General features: G+C 49.5%; 1 protein-coding gene across 1 annotated transcript in view; it reads right to left on the bottom strand.

The window, feature by feature from the left end:
• LOC106806861 (homeobox protein Hox-D4a-like) overlaps positions 1-20,532 on the bottom strand; it is a 47,397-nt gene that overhangs the window by 10,284 nt on the left and 16,581 nt on the right. The window contains exon 3 of the mRNA XM_014808996.1: positions 7,291-7,505. Coding sequence (XP_014664482.1) covers positions 7,291-7,505 — 215 coding nt within the window. The remainder of the gene's footprint in view (positions 1-7,290; positions 7,506-20,532) is intronic.

The following is a 20,532-nucleotide window of genomic DNA, read 5'->3' as shown; positions in this document are numbered from 1 at the left end:
GTATTGTGCCGTGCCCTGCTGTGCTGTGCTGTGTCGTATTGTGCCGTGCCCTGCTGTGCTGTGCTGTGTCGTATTGTGCCGTGCCCTGCTGTGCTGTGCTGTGTCGTATTGTGCCGTGCCCTGCTGTGCTGTACTGTGTCGTATTGTGCCGTGCCCTGCTGTGCTGTGCTGTGTCGTATTGTGCCGTGCCCTGCTGTGCTGTACTGTGTCGTATTGTGCCGTGCCCTGCTGTGCTGTGCTGCGTGCAGTTCTGGGATGAGCCGTACTGTGCTGTGTCGTATTGTGCCGTGCCGTGCGCTGCTGTACTGGGATATGTCGTGATGTGCCGTACTCTGCTGCGCTGTGCTGCGCTGTGCTGCACTGTGATGTGATGTGATGTGCTGTGCTGCGCTGCGCTGTGCTGCACTGTGATGTGCTGCGCTGTGCTGCGCTGTGCTGCGCTGCGCTGCGCTGCGCTGTGCTGTGCTGTGCTGTGCTGTGCTGTGCTGTGCTGTGTTGTGTTGTGCTGCGCTGTGCTGCACTGCGCTCTGCTGTGCTGTGCTGCACTGTGCTGTGCTGCACTGCGCTCTGCTGTGCTGCGCTGCGCTATGCTATGCTGTGCTGTGCTGTGCTGCGATGTGCTGTGCTGTGCTGTGCTGTACTTTGCTGTGCTATGCTATGCTATGCTATGCTATGCTGTGCTGTGCTGTGCTGTGCTATGCTGTGCTGTGATGTGCTGTGCTGTGCTGTGCTGTGCTGTGCTGTACTGTGCTATGCTGTGCTGTGCTGTGCTGCGATGTGCTGTGCTGTGCTGTGCTGTGCTGTACTTTGCTGTGCTATGCTATGCTGTGCTGTGCTGTGCTGTACTGTGCTGTGCTGTACTGTGCTGTGATGTGCTGTGCTGTGGTGTACTGTGCTGTGCTGTGCTGTGCTGCGCTGTGCTGCGCTGTGTTGTACTGCGCTGTGTTGTGCTGTGCTGTGCTGTGCTGTGCTGTGCTGTGCTGTGCTGTGCTGTTATATATAGCCTTCGTATACTCTAAATTCACGTCGAATTAAAGTCACAGCAACGACCTCATCGAAGCACCGTGATCTATTCTTCACATTTCGAGTCGGCCTAATGAAACGCTTGCACGCGCGCGAAACAGAAATTCTCCCTAATTAGGTGCGTGTGACGCGACGCATCTGGGCACGCACCACAAGCTACTACCGTTAGAAAAGCGTTCAAGCTGCCATGCTGTGTGCTACAGCTGGTACGTATCATGAGATTAAATGACTTGAGCGAGGTGAGTTAAAGCGGAAAACGCGATGCTTTCTTATGGAGCTAATGGGGAATCAACAATGTGGGAACCGTGTTTAGATAGGCCGCATTCCGAACTTCCTTCCATTCACTAGGATCATTATTCTAGAATTCATCTATTAATTAAATGCGCAGTCTGGATAAATATAGCGAAATATTGTCTCCCATAATAGCCAACATTTTACTGATCACTCTTGTAGAAAAATTACCATGAGAGTATACCATAATGTGCTTATTATTGTATATAAAATAGTGAGTAATGCAGCTACATTCTTACGTGTAGCGATAATTCCCCTGATATTGGAAAAATTTCATTGAGTGACGTAGTGGTTCTAGACTCGTATAGCGTCTCTATTGCTTTATGTAAGTTACCAATAACAACGTTCAGGGACAGGGGGCTCGCGAGAAGTAAGTAGCATCATGTATGTAACCGCATCAACAAGAAGTCAACAAACAAATTTCAATCGTTGCAAATGTAGGTGTAAGTAACGATGTACGAGTGTTCTAAGACATGCTAGACATACTTTAGACATTTGCTGTAGTACGCAAGAAATAACAGCAAGTATGGTAATGGTCGGAAAAATACTGGAACGGTCGAGAATACTTTACGAAATCATTACTTTAAATTGCAGTCTTTACTTATAAGGATCACAGACATAGACAACACGTACGCACGACACACATACACGCGCGCGCACACGCACACGCACGCACACATATGCATATTACACGCACACACGCGCGCATACGCACGCACTACAAATACTGATTCGTCACACGTTAAAATTTGTCTGATCCATTGTTCAAATAACGGCGGATATAAATACGGATCTTTCACTCGTGCCGTCTCGCACTGTAGTAATGGGCTGTGTTGTGCTATGCTTTGCTAAGATGAGCTGTCATCTGCTGCACTTTGCCTGGCTGTGCTGTGCTGTGTCGTATTGTGCCGTGCCCTGCTGTGCTGTGCTGTGTCGTATTGTGCCGTGCCCTGCTGTGCTGTACTGTGTCGTATTGTGCCGTGCCCGGCTGTGCTGTACTGTGTCGTATTGTGCCGTGCCCTGCTGTGCTGTGTGGTGTCGTATTGTGCCGTGCCCTGCTGTGCTGTGCTGTGTCGTATTGTGCCGTGCCCGGCTGTGCTGTACTGTGTCGTATTGTGCCGTGCCCTGCTGTGCTGTGCCGTGCCCATGCTGTGCTGTAAGCTGGTCGTATTGCGTGCCCTGCGTGGCGTCTGTGTCTGTGTGCGTATTGTGCCGTGCCGATTGTGCTGTACTGTGTCTATTGTGCTGTGCCCGCTGTGGTCTTGTGCGGTGTCGTTTGTGCCGTGCCCTGCTGTGCTGTACTGTGTCGTATGTGCGTGCCCGGCTGTGCTGTATGTGTCGTATTGGCCTGTGCCCTTGCTGTGGGCTGTGCGTGTCGTATTGTGCCGTGGTCCCTGCTGGTGTCTGTACTGTTCGTAGTTGTGCCGTCCTGCTGGCTGTACTGTGTCGTATTGTCCGTGAAACCGGCTGTGCTGGTAGCTGTGTCGATATTGTGCCGTGCGCCGCGTAGCTGTGCTGTGCTGTGCCGTGCCCTGCTGTGCTGCTGTGTCGGTAGTTGTGGCCGTGCCGCTGTGCTGTACTGGTGCGTATTGTGCCGTGCCCTGCGTGGCTGTGGCGGGTGTCGGTATTGTGCCGTGCCCTGCTGTGCTGTACTTGTGTCTTATTGTGCCGTGCCCAGGCTGTGGCTGTTACTGTGTCGTAATTGTGCGTGTGCCTGCTTGTGCTGGCGTGTCGTATTGGTGCCGTGCCCTGCTGTGCTGTAGTCTGTGCGTATTGTGCGCCGTGGCCCTGCTTGCTGTGTGGGTCTATGTATGGCCGTGGCCCTGCTGTGTGTACTGGTGTCGTATTGTGCCGTGCCCTGTCTGTGCTGTACTCGTGTCGTATTGGGCCGGTGCCGCTGCTGTCTGTCTGTGTCGTATTGTGCCGTGCTCCATATCGCTGGCCGTGCCGTGCCCTGGAATGCTGTGCGTGCGGTGTCGTATTTCGTGCCGTAGCCCTGCGTGCTGTGCTGAATGTCGTATTGTGCCGTGCCTGCTGTCTGTGCTGTGTCGTATTGGGCCGGTGCCGCTGTGCTGTATCTGTTCGTATTGTGCGTGCCTGCTTGTGCTTGTGCGGTCTGTGCTGTGCTGTTGCTGTGTCGTATTGTGCGCGTCCCTGCCTTGTGTCTGTGCGTGCCTGCTGTGCTGTGCTAGTGTCGTATTGTGCCGTGGCCGCTGCTGTGCTGTGGCTGTGTCGTATTGTGCCCGTGCCCTGCTGTGTCTGTGCTGTGCGTATTGTGCCGTGCCCTGCTGTGCTGTGCTGTGTCGTATTGTGCGTGCCTTGCTGCTGCTGTGCTGTGGTCGTATTGTGCGGCCGTGCGGCCCTGGCTGTGCTGTGACGGTGTCGTATGTGGGCGTGCCCGCGTGCTGGTGCTGTGCTGTGTCGTATGTGGCCGTGGCGCGTGCTGTGCTGTACTGTGTGCGTATTGTGCCGTGTCGGCTCTGTGGCTGTAGGGCTGCGGTGCCAGGGTTCCTGGGGATAGCCGTACTGTGGCTGTGGTGCGTATGTGGACGGCGTGCAGCTCTGGTAGCTGGGATATGTCGTGAAGGTGCCGGTACCTGCTTCGGCTGTGGCTGCCGTGTGGCTGGCTGTGAATGTGAGGTGATTGTGCCTGTGCTGGCTCTGCGCTGTGCTGCATCACTGTGATGTGATGTGATGTGATGGCGCTGCGCTGTCGCTCGTTTTCTGTCGCTGCCATGCGGTCTGTGCTGGTGGCTGTGTGCTGTCTGTGTCTGGTGCTGTGCCGTCTGTGTGTGTTGTGCTGCGCTGTGCTGCATCTGTCGCTTCTGCTGTTGCTGTGGCTTGCACTGTCTGTGCTGCACGCGCTCTTTAGCTGGTGCTTGCCTGCGCTATCTATGCTGTGGCTGTGCTGTCTGCGTGCTGTGTCTGTACTGTTGCTTGTCTTATCTATGCTATGGCTAATGCTATGTGCTGTGCTGTTGCTGTGCTTGTGCTATGCTGTCTGTGATGTCTGTGCTGGCTGTGCTGTGCGTACTGTCTATGCTGTGGTCTGTGCTGTTGCTGGCGGATGTGCTGTGTTGCTGTGGCTGTGCGTGCGTATCTTGCTTGTGGGGGCTAGCTATGCTGTGCTGTGCACTGTGCTGTACTTGTTGCTGTGCTTGTACTGTGCTGTTGATGGCTGTGCTGTGGGTACTGTGCTGTGGAATGTGCTGATGCATGCGCTGTGCTGTGGCTGTACCTTGCTGTGGCGGCGCTGTGTTTGTATCTGCGGCTGTGTTGGCTGTTCTGTGCGTGTGTCGTGGCTGTGCTTGCTGTGCTGTGCGCGCTGTGGCTGTGTGTACTTGTGGCTGGCTGCTCTGTGGCTGTGCTCGTGTCTGTGCTGTGCTGTGCTGTGCTGTGCTGTGCTGTGCTGTGCTGTGCTGTACTGTGCTGTGCTGTACTGTACTGTACTGTACTGTGCTGCGCTGCGCTGTGCTGTGCTGCGCTGCGCTGTGCTGTGTTGTACTGTGCTGCGCTGTACTATACGGTACGGTACTGCATGTACTGTGCTGTGCTGTGCTGCGCTGCGCTGTGCTGTGTTGTGCTGTGCTGTGCTGTACTGTGCTGTGCTGCGCTGCGCTGCGCTGTGCTGTACTGCGCTGTGCTGTGCTGCGCTGCGCTGTGCTGTACTGTGCTGTGCTGTACTGTGCTGTACTGTGCTGTGAGCTTATGCCGCAGCGTGTGACTGAACGATACGAAGACGCCCGGCTAATTATTTACCGAAGCCAAAGGTGTACTGCACGCGTGATCGACGCGGCCCCGCTCTCTGAGCACAATACCAGCCATTGATCGACTACATTCATCTGATTATGTCTACAGGCCACGATCGCATTAGCCGAATTTAACGTCATTACTAAATCTTGTCAATGCGGGCAGTGGCAGCAGCGGCAGCCGTTGTAGTGGTAGTAACCATAGTAGCAGCAGTACCAGTAGTAACAACAACAGCAGCAACACTAGCAGCAGCAACCTCCCGAATTGCAGCAGCACTGTTAGCAGGAGCAGCAGCAACTGCAATAGCGCCAGTAACAGCAACAGCAACAGCAACAGCAACAGCAACGGCCACTACAGCACTGCCACCAGGTGTAGCAGAGTCAGCAGAAGCAACAGTAGAAGAGTCAAGCCCAGGAGCAGGCGTGTGTTGTGTACCAGATAGCAGGAGAGGAAGTAGTACCATGTGCCATGTGCGTCTATGTCGTGTGTAAGCCCCCATCCGATGAGATTCCCACCGTGCACGTTATGTGTGCAGCCGATGCGGGTTAAACAATTATATTGCACGAAATCCTACACGACTATGAGAATATAAGCGCAACGAAATCGCAGAAAGTCTTTCATTGAATTCGTGCTTTGTTTAGGATACGAATATATGACAGAAATGGCTGCAGGCGCGCTTCCTAATCGTTGTTGAGCTGCGCCGTATAAATTCATACGCTTATGAATACAGCACACAATTGTTTGCGTGCTTTTGAGACGACCGTGACCCGTGCTAGTACGGAAGACAACGAGGTTTGAATGCTTGCTCACGCACACACAGCTACCTCGCCTCCAGTCAGCTGCCGAAGGCGGTAGTGTGAAGCTGGACGAAATACAATAAATTCTATTTGAGACGGTTCAATATTTGTAAATTGAGCTTTGACGATGAAATGAAATATCTTCTCGCCCTTCGTGGTACGGGTCAGCGGGCAGCATGTTTGCTGAACGTACATTTCATATTGCTTTCAATAAAGTCATGTACGTATACGGATGTTATAAACTAAAATATGAACGCTTTTCATTGGGATCGTTAGACGTTGTTTATAAACGATCTCTGATTTGACACCGCGACCCACTTAAAATTGATAATTGACTTTCATGTTCGAGGGTAAATGTGTTTCCTGCGTACGATACCCTATAACATAACAACATTAACAATACACACATGGACAACGCAAAATTAAGTTCCTCTTGAGGGATTGCGATCAAACGACGTATACGTCGCCACAAAACAGCCATTTTTACATTATAAAATGAACGTAAATATTAGTAATTATATAACTGCCTGTCATATATGTGAGCGTCACACACGCACGCGCACGCACGCACGCGCGCACACACGTACGGACACGCACCCACGCACGCTCACAAACAGCAAGCAACAATTGTTTATAGTACTCTCATCTGCTAACCCGACCTATGTAAATGGCGTACTACATACATGCCCCCGGCCGCCGCATCATCAAATTGACAGCGCAAGAATTCAATAAAATTTAGAAGCAATTTGCCTATATAACTGGCGTCCTTACAGCCGGGAGTAGGCGGGCTTCTCATGTTATCGCTTCAATTTATTACGGATTCATATATCGCTGCTGCCGCGGGAACGTGGCAAGGCGGTCACGACATACGAGCTATTACAGCTGACGGAGGGGGATGTTCGCATGAGTCATCATGCGACACGTCCTCACCGTGATCTCAGCTGATGATGCCTCTCCCGACCAATTCTGAAATCTGATTAGGCTGCAATACACACGCATATGCACCTACCTGCAGACCGTTTAAAGGACGATCGTGTACATGTAGCACAGTATAATTGTATTTTTAAAACGGTTTGATTTTAATAATGAATTACGATTACAAAAGACATACATTTCCATGCACGATTTAATCCCAATATGACAATATTTGAGTAAAATATCAATTAAAAACTAAGTCGCAGTCTCCGTTACGCATTACATAGCCTCTGCTGATGCTGCTACTGCTGCTGATGCTAATGATGATGCGGATGGCGATGGTGACGTTATGGTTGCTGTTGCTGATTCTGATGCCATTGATGATGATGATAATGATGATGATGGTGATGGTGCTGATTGTGCTGGTGGTGGTGTACTGGTGGTGGTCATGATGATGATGATCGCGACGAATGCGCGACGAATATTCTGTAATAGTTCTACGGTATACACCTACTTGTGTCTCTGTAACATTGAGCAGTTTCGCCATGCTGGATCGCTCGCTGGAGGAGAGATATTTCTTCTGCTCGAACTGTTTCTCCAGCTCAAATATCTGCCGACCCGTAAACGTCGTGCGCGCCTTCTTCTTCCTGTCGTCATCCGTCTCTTCCCCTTTCGTCTTTTTTCTCTTGCTGTTGCCGCTGCACTTCTCCTTGGCGACGCCCTCTAAACCTGCGAGAACGATCAGTGGAAATCTTTAGAGCGAAACAAAGAAAGAGGAGGCGGAGAGAAAGGGAGAGAGAGAGAGAGAGAGAGAGAGAGAGAGAGAGAGCGCGCGAGAGAGAGAGAGAGAGAGAGAGAGAGAGGACAGAGAGAGAGAGAGAGAGGAGAGAGATGAGAGAGAGAGAGACAGAGAGAGAGAGCAGAGATGGGCGTAACAAAGGGAAGAGAAAGAGGAGAGGAAACAAGAGAGAGAAAGAGAGAGAGAGAGAGAGAGAGAGAGAGTGAGTGCGCGCGCGCGAAAGAGAGAGAGAGAGAGAGAGAGAGATAGAGCGAGCGCGCGAGAGAGAGCGAGAATAATTTGTGCATGAGCAAGCGATGAGGAGATGAGACGAGGTGATGACGTAATACTCGCACACACGTGTTCTCGGCGCGCGTGAGATTCGGGATTCAGACGTATATGGTTATTTTCGCCGGTAATCGTTATCCGTGAAGCGCCGCAAACATTTACGACGGCAATCCGCCGGCGAAATGCCATCGCCGGGAGACTGACAGACTATAGACACGATTACGAATTTAGAACGATGAGCGATCGAGCGGTTAAAGAAAGGCAGCCGATACATATAGACTGGACGCGGGAACCCATGCGGACACAATGCAGCGACGCAATATTGTTGAATTCACAGCGCACACGAGCGCTAGTGTGCGGCGCGAATTGCGGTACCGTAATCGAAAACGGCGTAAATTATAGCGACGTCATCGCTAAAGCGGCGCATATTTTAATTAACGCCATCGCTAAAGCGGCGCGACATACATTGAAGTCATCGTATATCGATGCAAAGTAGAGCGACGTCGTCACAAAGCGGCGAAAATTAAAGTGACGTCATCGTCAAGTGGCGGTCATGACGCGATTCAGAGCAAGAGGTCGTATTCATCGCAGCGCTATGACCACCGTGGGTGGAAGAGTGGGGGTGGCGGGAGAGGAGCTGGTGGATAGAGAACGTATTACGGCTCAGCATTGCATCGTTTCCCCGCGCGAAAGTAATCGCCATCTAAACAAGTTACCGTCAAGCATTAACACGGGCCTAATGCATTGATCGCGCCCTCGATTGCCGAGTAGAGAGCAGCGAAGAGAGAGAGAGAGAGAGAGAGAGAGAGAGAGAGAGCAGCGGAGAGAGAGAGATGGGTAGAGAGAGGCGCATGCACACAGAGAGGAGAAATGGGCTGCGACGCACACACCGTTACAAATTATATAACGTAATTCATATATCGACGATGCTATGCAGCCTATAATGTTAGTGTCTTACGTAATATATATAATATTATATAGCAGATCATCCTGGTAACTAACAATACACAGTGTGTTGTATGTTTAGGCATTTGACAATACACTGTGTATTGTTAGCGAGCTTTCAACAATACACTGTGTATTGTTGAACACCTTCTAACAATACACTGTGTATTGTAGTAGGTACCTATGAGCTTTCAACAATACACTGTTTATTGTTGAACACCTTCTAACAATACTTTTTTTTTTAATTAGTTTACTTTTTGATTTGTAAACTTGAAATTGACATTTCTTTAAATGAATTTATTGAAATTATTTGATTGATTTTATTAAATTTATTGAAAATGAAATTGAATTTAAATACACAGTTGTTAGGTACCTACTACAATACACAGTGTATTGTTAGAAGGTGTTCAACAATACAGTGTATTGTTGAAAGTGTATTGTTAGTAATACCAGGATTATCTGTATATATATTATATGCTCAAGAGCTAATAATGTATGTAATAATAATGCATTCTTAGCTCTTGATATATTTGATAGCGAGTGGCTGTGAGGTGGCGTGTATAGGTGTGTTGGTGCGCAGCCTTGCTTTCCGCTCTCTCAAACAGAAGCTTAGCGATTCTGCCTATCCGCTTCAGTCGCAGAGAAGGACTTTAAGATCGAGTTTGCACGCTATCAGACTTTACGTGCGACCAGCGCATTGATATCCGCGTGGAGAATGTCAACAGCGCATATAATATGCTCGTCGCGGCAGAGTGTCAGACTCGCTACACTTGTGTGCGCAACGTGTGTGTGTGTGCGTGTGGGCCAGCGTGCGTGCGGTAGTGGGGGGGGCGTATATGTGCATTCGAGGATGCGTGCCTGCGTGAATGCCTGCATCGTACCTGTGGGCGTGCCTGTGCTCGCATGCGTGCGTGCGTGCGTCCGTGCGTGCGATTACCATCCTTAAGATGCATCGAAGGCTATCGAAGCAGACTAATTGCGTCTATATGTATATATATATATATACTTCATTATCGCGTGACACGTACGTGAGTTACGATGTGTCTCAAGTTGTCAGCGCGAAACACTGTGACTTTGTAAGCAGCTGATAAAGAGAAGCAAGCAGCGAGTAAATTCATTGCATTGCATTTCATAGAGTAAATTGCATGCAGCCGTGACGAAATTAACACGTTCCGCTACGCCTCATGTCTCGCACCTGCTACTAAACTATTGTAGACGCGAATTGCCGTGTAACGTTGAATTAAGAGTTCATGTACTAGAAATGATGAAGTAGAAATCCAAACTTGTGTATTAAACTGAATAAACTTTAATAACTTGCACACAGTGTAGTCACATCTTGCACAGAGAGACAAAGACACGCACACACGCGCCTAAGCGCGTGTGCTTTCTCCCGCGACCACAACCAGACTCCCCCTCCTACATCTCTCCCCTCAATCTCTCCTAACCTCCTATATATTACCCCCAAAACCCCTACATCCTGACCGCACATGTCACCCGTTCTCCCAGACCGCGTCCTACCCTCATTTCACAAAGACCCTAGAAACGCCCGACCTAAAACACGTTTATCATTCTCCCTATAACATCAATCTAGCCGCACAAGATGCGCGAAGCTCTGTCTACATAGACTACCACCAAAACAACCCTGAGTCTACCCGCACTCCGCGTCTCTAACTAATTTATGTAACATCTGTAAATCATATGTTACATTATCTCCCCTTCCCCAAGACGATGACTACCCTGTCATCGATTCAGCGTCCCCGCTGATCTACACTTCAACCTAAACCTAAACAATTACTAAAATACATATGAAGCATAAAGTTTTCTATACAAAACAAGTAACGATAAAGTTCGATCACCATACAAGTCAGAAATTCAACACATTTGGCAGTGAACATTTTGATATCAAAGCAATTACTCTCACTCTTGCGTCTTTTTATGCTATAACGTACGTGGCGTATGCGTATACCGACACGCATTACCGAAACGACGTTTAGCCATGTGCTCCATTATATCCTCATTTAAACCTCTTAATCCCATTATTACACACCGCACCGATGTGGACCTGACAACTTTTGTCACTTCCACACATCATACAGCCAAAAAAAAAAATACGAAAAACTGATTTCATATTTTGGATGAAATGTTTTAGGCCTATCAAACTCTAATTGAAAAATTTGTTTAGCAGTCTGACAATATAGCGTAAACGTACCGTTAGCACAAATTCAAGAAAACGATCACACATTTCGACACAAAGTTTCACACAAAAGATTTTCCCACACAAATACAAATGGTCACAAGCATATACCATGAAAAAAAAACGCGTACATAAAACAAAGAAAAACGGATAAAAATACACATTCCTGATGATGTCACCCTTTCACGTCCAGTTCACCCTTCTTTTTTTTTGCCATTACAGTTCGCAATTTATCTTTCACGTCCTCTGTCTCTGCTCTGTCAGCCTTGCCTTCTCTATTCTGCTATCTTCTCTCGCTCACACACAGATCGAGACTCGGACTTGCCCTCGCAGTATCACGAATACAACACCGGCCGTTCCTGCCTTCACGCTGACTTACTCACAGTAGTTCCTATGCCGTGTGTATCCACCGTTCTCTCTCCCGCGTCTCGCTCTGTTCCTCCCGTCTCGCTCTCCGCCATTCTTCGGCTCTGTCGATCGCTCTCTGTCGTTCTTCGTTTCTCCTACTCTTGCTCCTGTTCCCGTCTCTCTCTCTCTCTCTTCCTCCCTCTCTCTCTTGCTCTCTCGTCCGCTCTCCGTTTCCCCTCCAGTTTTCTTGCCAACAGTGTACTCAGCGACTCCTCCTGTGTCTTCTTCCTTCTCCATCTTCCTTGCGTAGTATGGCCCGTAGATCGACATAGTGGAGTACCTTAAGTTGCGTCCGCAAAGGAATACCCCGGTTTTTGACTGTCACTGGCACTAAAATGTAATGTTGAATTAATGTTCGATGTAGAAATGATGAAGTAAAAATCCAAACTTGTGTATTAAACTGAATAAACTTTAATAACTTGCACACAGTGTAGTCACATCTTGCACAGAGAGACAAAGACACGCGCACGCGCGCCTAAGCGATCTCTCCTAACCTCCTATCATTATATTACCCCCAAACCCCTACATCCTGAGCGCACATGTCACCCGTTCTCCCAGACCGCGTCCTACCCCCATTTCACAATGACCCTAGAAACGCCCGACCTAAAAGACGTTTACCATTCTCCATATAACATCAATCTAGCCGCACAAGATGCGCGACGCTCTGTCTACATAGACTACCACCAAAACAACCCTGAGTCAAGCCGCACACCGCGTCTCTAACTAATTTACGTAACATCTGTAAATCATATGTTACAGCCGTAATCGTATAACGAATAGTACCTTGCGTTGTGACCGCAATAACCCAGGTTCGAATCCTGGTCACAGCACCAAAATGTAGACACGAATTGCGCACTACACGCACAGAAGTTGAATGAAGAACTGTAGGAAAGCTAGAGAGAAGACAAAGACAAGAAATAACTGGAAAAGAGTGATTTACTCAAAGTCTATAGATAAGAAATACAAGTCTCTCTCAGTGAAACTCGACGTGAACAAACTTAGAACGAGATAAACAATAAAACCCCATAGTACGCACTTACAGATTCTCTCAGCACTTGTTAACGAAAATCTACCGAAAAGAGGTGCGCTCTACTATTTATACTAAGCCGCCTGCTACTGCCCGCATCATCTCTTCCACGTCACCAATGTCATCGATAGCACCTATTCTGGCCAGGCGGCCCAACCAAATAAGGTGGAGGAAAGCATTTCTCATCTCTTCTGGTGATGCGAATCCCAACCAGGTCATGAGGAAACGATCAAAAGATTGTGTCTGTAGTGTAGGGTTGCTTACAAGACGTCTAAGTCGCTACTTTGAGCGACTTCGCAGTCGTTGTTTTATAAACGCTGTTGAACAGCTCCTAGCAATCGTGAGATCTGTCTCTGTGGTCGCTCAGCTGATCAGTTCTTCAATTCTATCTCGTGTGCTTTGTAGACAACCCGATCGCTTGCGATTCAAACTCTCGATTCACACCCTCGCATCAATATTATTTTCCAGAAGTATGAAATTCCCTAGCTTACACTATCACAGCCAGCGGCAGCGCCATCTGCGTAATGACCACTGTCCATTTTAGCCGTCTACAGCGCCACCTAGTAATGGCTATTGCATCCTGCTCCTACGTACGCGAGCTCTCGCAACCGTCCCCAGCGCCACCTAGAAATAGCTACCGCATCGGAAAAATGCTTCAACCAGTCTGTCGGCGGCTGAGATCGGTAGTTTAGCATGCATCCGGTATGCGAGCGCGCTTGTCTAATCTAATGAAAGCAGCGTCGTATCTTGCGCGACGACAAAAATCCCTCGCGCTGCCGCCTGATTAATTTTACCCGGGCCGAATAAAAAAATCGCTCCTTCAATGCGAGTGTGGCGGAGTGTGCCGTCGCGAATGCCGCAGCAGCCATTGATCAGCTGGGGCGCGCGTGAACAGCGGAGCGTGCATTTGCTCGGTGCCGCGTCTGACGGCCGTGTGTGTATGTAAGCTGCGCCTCTGTGGCTCCCTGCATTACACATAGACACGCTGCATTATCGGCACCTCAAATTGTTTCACTCGAATCAATGCCCGCGAAACGCTTAGCGTGCGCACTCGATTCGCCTGCCGCTGCTGAGAGAGAGAGAGAGAGAGAGAGAGAGAGAGAGAGAGAGAGCGAGAGCCGTTTAACGCGATGAGCGCGCGCGCGCGCAGGCAGCGCCGCCGCTGCGGGTCATGGCGACTATCGCTGCGACGATGCCCTATATTCTCGTCAGACGCGGTTGCTGGCGCGGCGAAGGTTTCACCCTTGTTATCGGTCACAGAGGCGAAGATATATCGTGTCGATCGCGCGCGATACGAACTAATGCCGCAGATAAATTACCGCACGCGGGAAGAAAGCAGGCCCTAGCCCGCGGTGTCACGTGGCTGCTCGCCGAGCGACGTAGCGCGCAGCAGCGTACTACTACTTAGACTACTTCATCATGCAGTAACCCGCGTGTCAATCGTAATTAATGTGTTTACGTTCGAATGCAACAGCTCGGTCATATGCAACTGTAAACAGACGCCGGGCTGTATATCTTGGCCACAGCGGCCAGCAAACAGGTGTAGAAATAATGTGGTTTGATTTCGGCCGCCATGGCAGCTGCGAGGTGATGACGGAGGTTGTAATTAACCGCCTCGTTGTCTTTGTTTCCCGCGCGCATGATATCGTTCTGTACTTTTAAGCGATAGGGACCGTCTTTGCGCACGACACCCAAACTCTCTCTTGCATCTTCTGCTCGCCTGCTACATCAAGCAAGTCATCATCATCATCTGGCTCTCATCTCGTCTCGTCCTCATTCCCTCTCTCGCCGCATCATCTCTCTGCTCTCAGTACCATCTCCTCCTCTAACCTCTCTCTCTCTCTCTTTCGAGACCTCCCGTCTTCTGCTCTCCGGTTGTAGCAATGCTCTCCCCCTCTCTCTATGTATATCTCTCTCTCATTTCCCTTCGCCTTGTTTTTCCTCCTCTTCTACAGCCATGCCCCCTCTCCCACTTATTCGCTCTCCAGTTGAATTTCATGGGATGATTTGTTGACATCACCTGCTTTCAAACGATACGATTCACAAGGAGTTGAACATGGGGCAAAATCCGCCGTTGCATGGAGTTTGCAGATCATTTATGTTGCTCGTCTGTCCTGCTCGTTTTCTTCTCCACTCTTTTCCACCTCATCGTCATATTTTTCTTTTCCGTTTCTCTCTCCTCATCACCCCTCCGCTGATCTCGGCCCTTGACTACGCCTTGTCTTGCTCCTCTCCCGGTCTCTATTTCGCAGCCTCTGTCCCCAGCCTTCTGGATATCTTCACCTCTGTCTCTGTGCAACTCCTCCTCCTCCTCCTCCTCCTCCTCCTCCTCCTCCTCCTCCTCCTCATCCTCACCCACCTCTTGCGCCTCCCCTCCGCCCCCTCTTCCTCATTCTCCCCCTCCTCCTCATTCTCCTCCTCCTCACCCTCCTCCTGCGCCTCCCCTCCGCCCCCTCTTCCTCATTCTCCCCCGCCTCCTCATTCTCCGCCTCCTCCTTCTCCTTCCGCTTGTCTATTCCTTGTTCATTCACGCCGCCTTCCCGCGCCCCCACCCGTCCCTCGTGCTGCACGTCCTCTTTCTTCGTACGTCTGGCACGTTTAATTTTGTCGTAATCGTCGACACCGTCTCGTATAGATGCAAGCAAAAAGCGACGACGGCGCGAAGCAGCGCGTAGCGAGGAGAGATAGACATACATCGCACACACACGCACGCACGCACGCACGCACGCACGCACGCACACACACACATCACACACGCACGCACGCGCGCGCACGCACGCACGCACGCACGCACACACATCACACACGCACACACACACGCACGCACGCACCAAATCACACATGCACACACACACGCACGCACGCACACACATCACACACGCACGCACGCACACACATCACACACGCACACACACACGCATGCACGCGCACGCACGCACCCACGCACACATCACACACGCACGCACGCACGCAGGCACGCACACACATCACACACGCACGCACGCACACACGCACGCACGCACGCACGCAGGCACGCACGCACGCACGCACGCAGCTACAGACGACTGTTTATCATCTCCTTTGCGTTCCCCGCCGCGGCGAAAAAGATTAATAAATTATGCAGGCTGCTTATGCAGCGTGCTCGCACGCGTCGTTCATAAGACTTCTTCGAATGTTTCGCCGAGGTTTTCACGAGGTCTTTCTAGACGCTCTCTATGATGAGGAATGCGATGTCGTGCGAGGGCGAGAGCGAATAAGAGAAAAGATCATTGGTAGAAAGAGGAAACGGAGCAACAATATGAGGAGGAGAGCAATAACAAGGGGAAATAGGGTGTGGGGTGAAATGATTACAGTTCTGGGAGTGGAGTGGAGGTATAAGATAGAGAGAGAGAGCGAGAGGGGAAGAAAGAGTGAAGGGTAAAATGAGAGAGAGAGAGGGGGGAGACACAGAGCACTATGCATGCGTTCTTCGGGTGGATAAACACGTAATTGCTAAATATTCGCCGATGTCGAGCAATGACTACAATTTCCGACAACTCCACTCTTTCAACGTCTGCGGCGCGCGTAAATGCAATTTGCACCACGGGAAAAAATTAATAACCCACACCTGCTGCTTGGGGGCCCTGTAAGGCTTCCGCCTGCCTCTTGAATAACATATGCCTTGAGCTAATTGAATGTAAGGGTTTGCGACGAGTCTGGATAGCCCTGCGCATCATTTTCATCGTTCGGACGTGTGTTTCTTGTAGTCTTTCGGGCTCCACTTCAGCGAGCGACCGACTTGGCACACGCGACACCGTCCGCAAACTCAAAACAGCAGTTGGGGTTTTCTCCCCCACCGCGCTGTTTAATAATTCATTACACAAGCAAATGCGTTTGCTAATTTCGGCTGTTGTTCGTGCGGCGTTAAACCCTAAACGATGCGATCGCGCCGATGCGTTCGCCGGTGTATTTTGATTGTGTGTTTTGCTTCAAACACGATGCTATCGGAATCCAAATGATTTAGCAGACAGAAAAAAGCGGCGCAAGACTTAGCGCTGGTAGCAATCGGGCGAGCAAGCTGTTACTTACGCCTCCAATAGCGCAAGCAGCAGCAGCAGCAGCTATACATGCCGAAGTAACACATACGAGGGTTTTCATTCTAATTACTTTCCCGCGAGTGCGTGCGCGGCTCCCTCCCCCCCCCGCGCCCAACCAACGCGACGCGCAAGCATATATTTAGATAACTTCCGGCGTACAGTAACACTATACCACGTCTCTGGGTGAACGCACCTCCTCACGTGGATTTCGTGCGCCGCGTAATTACGCGAGCGTAATGCAATGCGCGTCGAGTTCAAAAGACGAATTAACCGATAATTAATCCGAAACGCGTTCGTCGCGCGACAGTGCGTATATAAACGACGCACGCACAAGCACCCCCTATTTTCGCGATTATTGGAAAATTGTGTAAATCTTACCTGAACACTTTATAGTCATGTTATACATGTTAATAGGGGTATTTTGGGGCGGGGAGTCGATTCCAACAGTGTGAACAGCAGCTCCCAACACAGCTTACACAGTCCACAACATTGTCAACCGCTATGTCTATTTCTAGAGATGTTACCGGACATCTTTTTGTGTGTACCATGTCCTTAGTACTGGGTTGCAGGTATCCATCAAAGATGATGTAAGTGTCTTCGGAATGGGGAAAGTGCTTCTTAAAGAGCCGGACACACTAGGCGATTAAATCGGGCGACTAAATCGGGCGAATAAATCGCCTGATTCTATCGCGCGAGTTGAGTGGACACACGAGGCGATTAAATCGGGCGACTAAATCGGGCGAATAAATCGCCTGATTCTATCGCGCGAGTTGAGTGGACACACTAGGTGATTAAATCGGGCGATTAAATCGCCGGTGAAATCGCCTAGTCGTGCATGCATGTGCACGTAGACGTGCGTGCGTGCGTGCGTGCGTGCGTGTGCACGTACACCTGCGTGCATTCATGCGTGCGTGCGTGTGTATGTAAACGTGCGTGCATGCGTGCGTGTGTGCGTGCGTGCGTGGATGTGCGCGTGTGCGTGTGCGTGCGTGCGTGGATGTGCGCATGTGCATGTGCGTGCGTGCGTGCGTGCGTGTGTGCGTGCGTGCATGAGCGACACTGCGCGAGGTACACACGCGCCGCGTGTACCTCGATCGTTCATTCGGCAGCTCTGAATTCGCAGCAGCTCGTATTTTGTTGTCGGCAGTTTAGACTAGCTTATGCATGCTTTAGCGGATCGCGCGCGCGCGTGTGAATCCGACTGTATCGTCGTTCCCCGCGGGCGCGCGCGACAGCAACCCGCCGTCTGAAAGCGATCGTCTGCGAGATTTATGAAACCGTGCGTGAGCGCGCGATTGCTGCGTGTTTCATTATCAATGCGAGAGATTTAAACGGGGGGGGGGATTAACTTTGCACGATGCGCTAGGATCTGCGATAAAAACGCGTGATATACGTATTGCGTAAAAGCTCGTATGCGCTCACGTGCTTCGGCCTTCGGCGTTTCACTTTAATTATTGCAGTGAATTGCGCGCATCGAGGATACACGAGCAACGCGGCTGTAGCAGTTATTTCTCATAGCTCTCAGCTCCTTTACTCGTTCCACACCTCGCTAGTCCAGTCATAAAGTGCACTCTACCGGGGAAATCGAGTGAAACAAGCTGGATTCTTCACTAATGTGTTGGTATTGGTCCATATAAACCCGCCAAAAAAATTTCGTTGGTCGGAAACTTTTTTACGGGCCACGCCCTTTTTCCGATTTTCGCGATTATTGGAAAATTGTGTAAATCTTACCTGAACACTTTATAGTCATGTTATACATGTTAATAGGGGTATTTTGGGGCGGGGAGTCGATTCCACCAGTAGGATATGAGAGAGAGAGAGGGGGAAGACAACAGGACACATATGCATGCGTTCTCGGGTGATAAACACGTAATTGCAAATATTCGCCGATGTCAAGCAATGACTAACAATTTCCGAACAACTCCACTCTTTCAACGTCTGCGGCGCGCGTAAATGCAATTTGCCACCACGGGAAAAAATTAATAACCCACACCTGGCTGCTTGGGGGCCCTGTAGGCTTGCCGCCTGCCTTTGAATAACATATGCCTTGAGCTAATTGAATGTAAGGGTTTGCGACGAGTCTGGATAGCCCTGCGATCATTTTCATCGTTCGGACGTGTGTTTCTTGCGATGCGTAGTCTTTCGGGCTCCACTTCAGCGAGCGACCGACTTGGCACACGCGACACCGTCGGCAAACTCAAAACAGCAGTTGGGTTTCTCCCCCACCGCGCTGTTTAATAATTCATTACACAAGCAAATGCGTTGCTAATTTCGGCTGTTGTTCGTAGCGCGTTAAACGCTAAAGATGCGATCGCGCCGATAGCGTTCGCCGGTGTATTTTGATTGTGTGTTTTGCTTCAAACACGATTGCTATCGGAATCAAATGATTTAGCAGCCAGAAAAAAGCGGCGGCAAGACTTAGCGCTGGTAGCAATCGGGCGAGCAAGCTGTTACTTACGCCTCCAATAGCGCAAGCAGCAGCAGCAGCAGCTATACATGCCGAAGTAACACATACGAGGGTTTTCATTCTAATTACTTTCCCGCGAGGCGTGCGCGGCTCCCCCCCCCCCGCGCCCAGCAGCAAACGCGACGCGCAAGCATATTTTAGATAACTTCCGGCGTACAGTAACACTATACCACGTCTCTGGGTGAACGCACCTCCTCACTGGATTTCGTGCGCCGGTAATTACGCGAAGCGTAATGCAATGCGCGCCGAGTTCAAAAAGACGAAATAAACCGATAATTAATCGAAACGCGTTCGTCGCGCGACAGTGCGTATATAAACGACGCACCACACAAGCACCCCCACACGCACGCACGCACGCACGCACGCGTAATCAGCACGGTGACACGCGCGCTCGAGCGTCGCATAGTCCAAAAGTCACGCGTCTATAGTATCTCTCTGATTTGATTTATATCGACATAATATCAGAGAGTGAGACCCCGATTCCGCATTTTTAACGCGATTTTTCTCATCAAAATTTGCCACCAACTATAGAAGCCAAGTGTATACGTTCCTCAGCTTATTATGACCACTAATCACCACCTTCGTGGTACTGATTATTCGTTATACATATATTTGCTAGGCGTAATTGGCGTAAATCGTAATCTTGCACGAGCTGAATTCGCAACCATTTACCGCTATTGTGTGAGGTATTTCAAATTATGAAGCTATAGTGGCGCCATAATTTAGCAAACGGACTGTTTCCAAATCATTCGTGCCGATAGGGGTTTAATGTACTTGATTACTGCGCGTCGTAATGTGATACTTACTGCAAACTACTACAGAGAATATTGTATATACTTATGTAAGAATATGTCAATTTCTTGTGTTGCGATCACAATAACTGAGGCGCGTCTCGGCGGTTCCTCACGATATCAAAATTCGAAAATTTAGATTGTCTCTCAACCCTATGCGGGCACGAATGATTTGGAAACAGTCGCGTTGCTAAATATTGGCGCCACTAGAGCTTCAAAATTTGTCTAACACCTCACACAATAGCGGTAAAATGGTGCGAATTCAGCTCGTGCAAGATTACGATTTCAGGCAATACACTAGCAAATATATGTAAAACGAATATCAGTACACGAAGGTGAGTGATTATAATAAGCTGAGAACGTATACCATTGCTTTTTTTTGTGACAAATTTTTGATGAGAAAATGATGCGGGAATCGGGTGTCTCACTCTTTGTGTTATTATCTACTACTATTTAATATATATTGATTTAACATTTATCGTGCGTATTTTCTGGCGTAAATGTTCATTCTTGAGTTCTTACAGCTTTACTACATACCAGTGAATTCACCTGTGTTGTTGTGATTTCCGACTACAATATATATATATAATATATTTATATATATCGCCGCACTCTCTCTCTCTCTCTCTCTTCTCTCTCTCTCTCTCTCTCTCTCTCCACTCTCTCTCCATCTCTCTCTCTCTCTCTCCTCTCTCTCTCTCTCTCTCTCTCTCTCTCTCTCTCTCTCTCTCTCTACTCTAAAATTATATATATATATATATATAATATATATATATTATAAT

This window comes from Priapulus caudatus, unplaced genomic scaffold (genome assembly GCF_000485595.1).
Source record: "Priapulus caudatus unplaced genomic scaffold, Priapulus_caudatus-5.0.1 Scaffold183, whole genome shotgun sequence".
In the NCBI taxonomy this organism is placed as follows: Eukaryota; Metazoa; Priapulida; class Priapulimorpha; order Priapulimorphida; family Priapulidae; genus Priapulus; species Priapulus caudatus.
The sequence above is the reverse complement of the archived record's forward strand: the minus strand, read 5'-3'. Positions and strand labels throughout refer to the sequence as shown.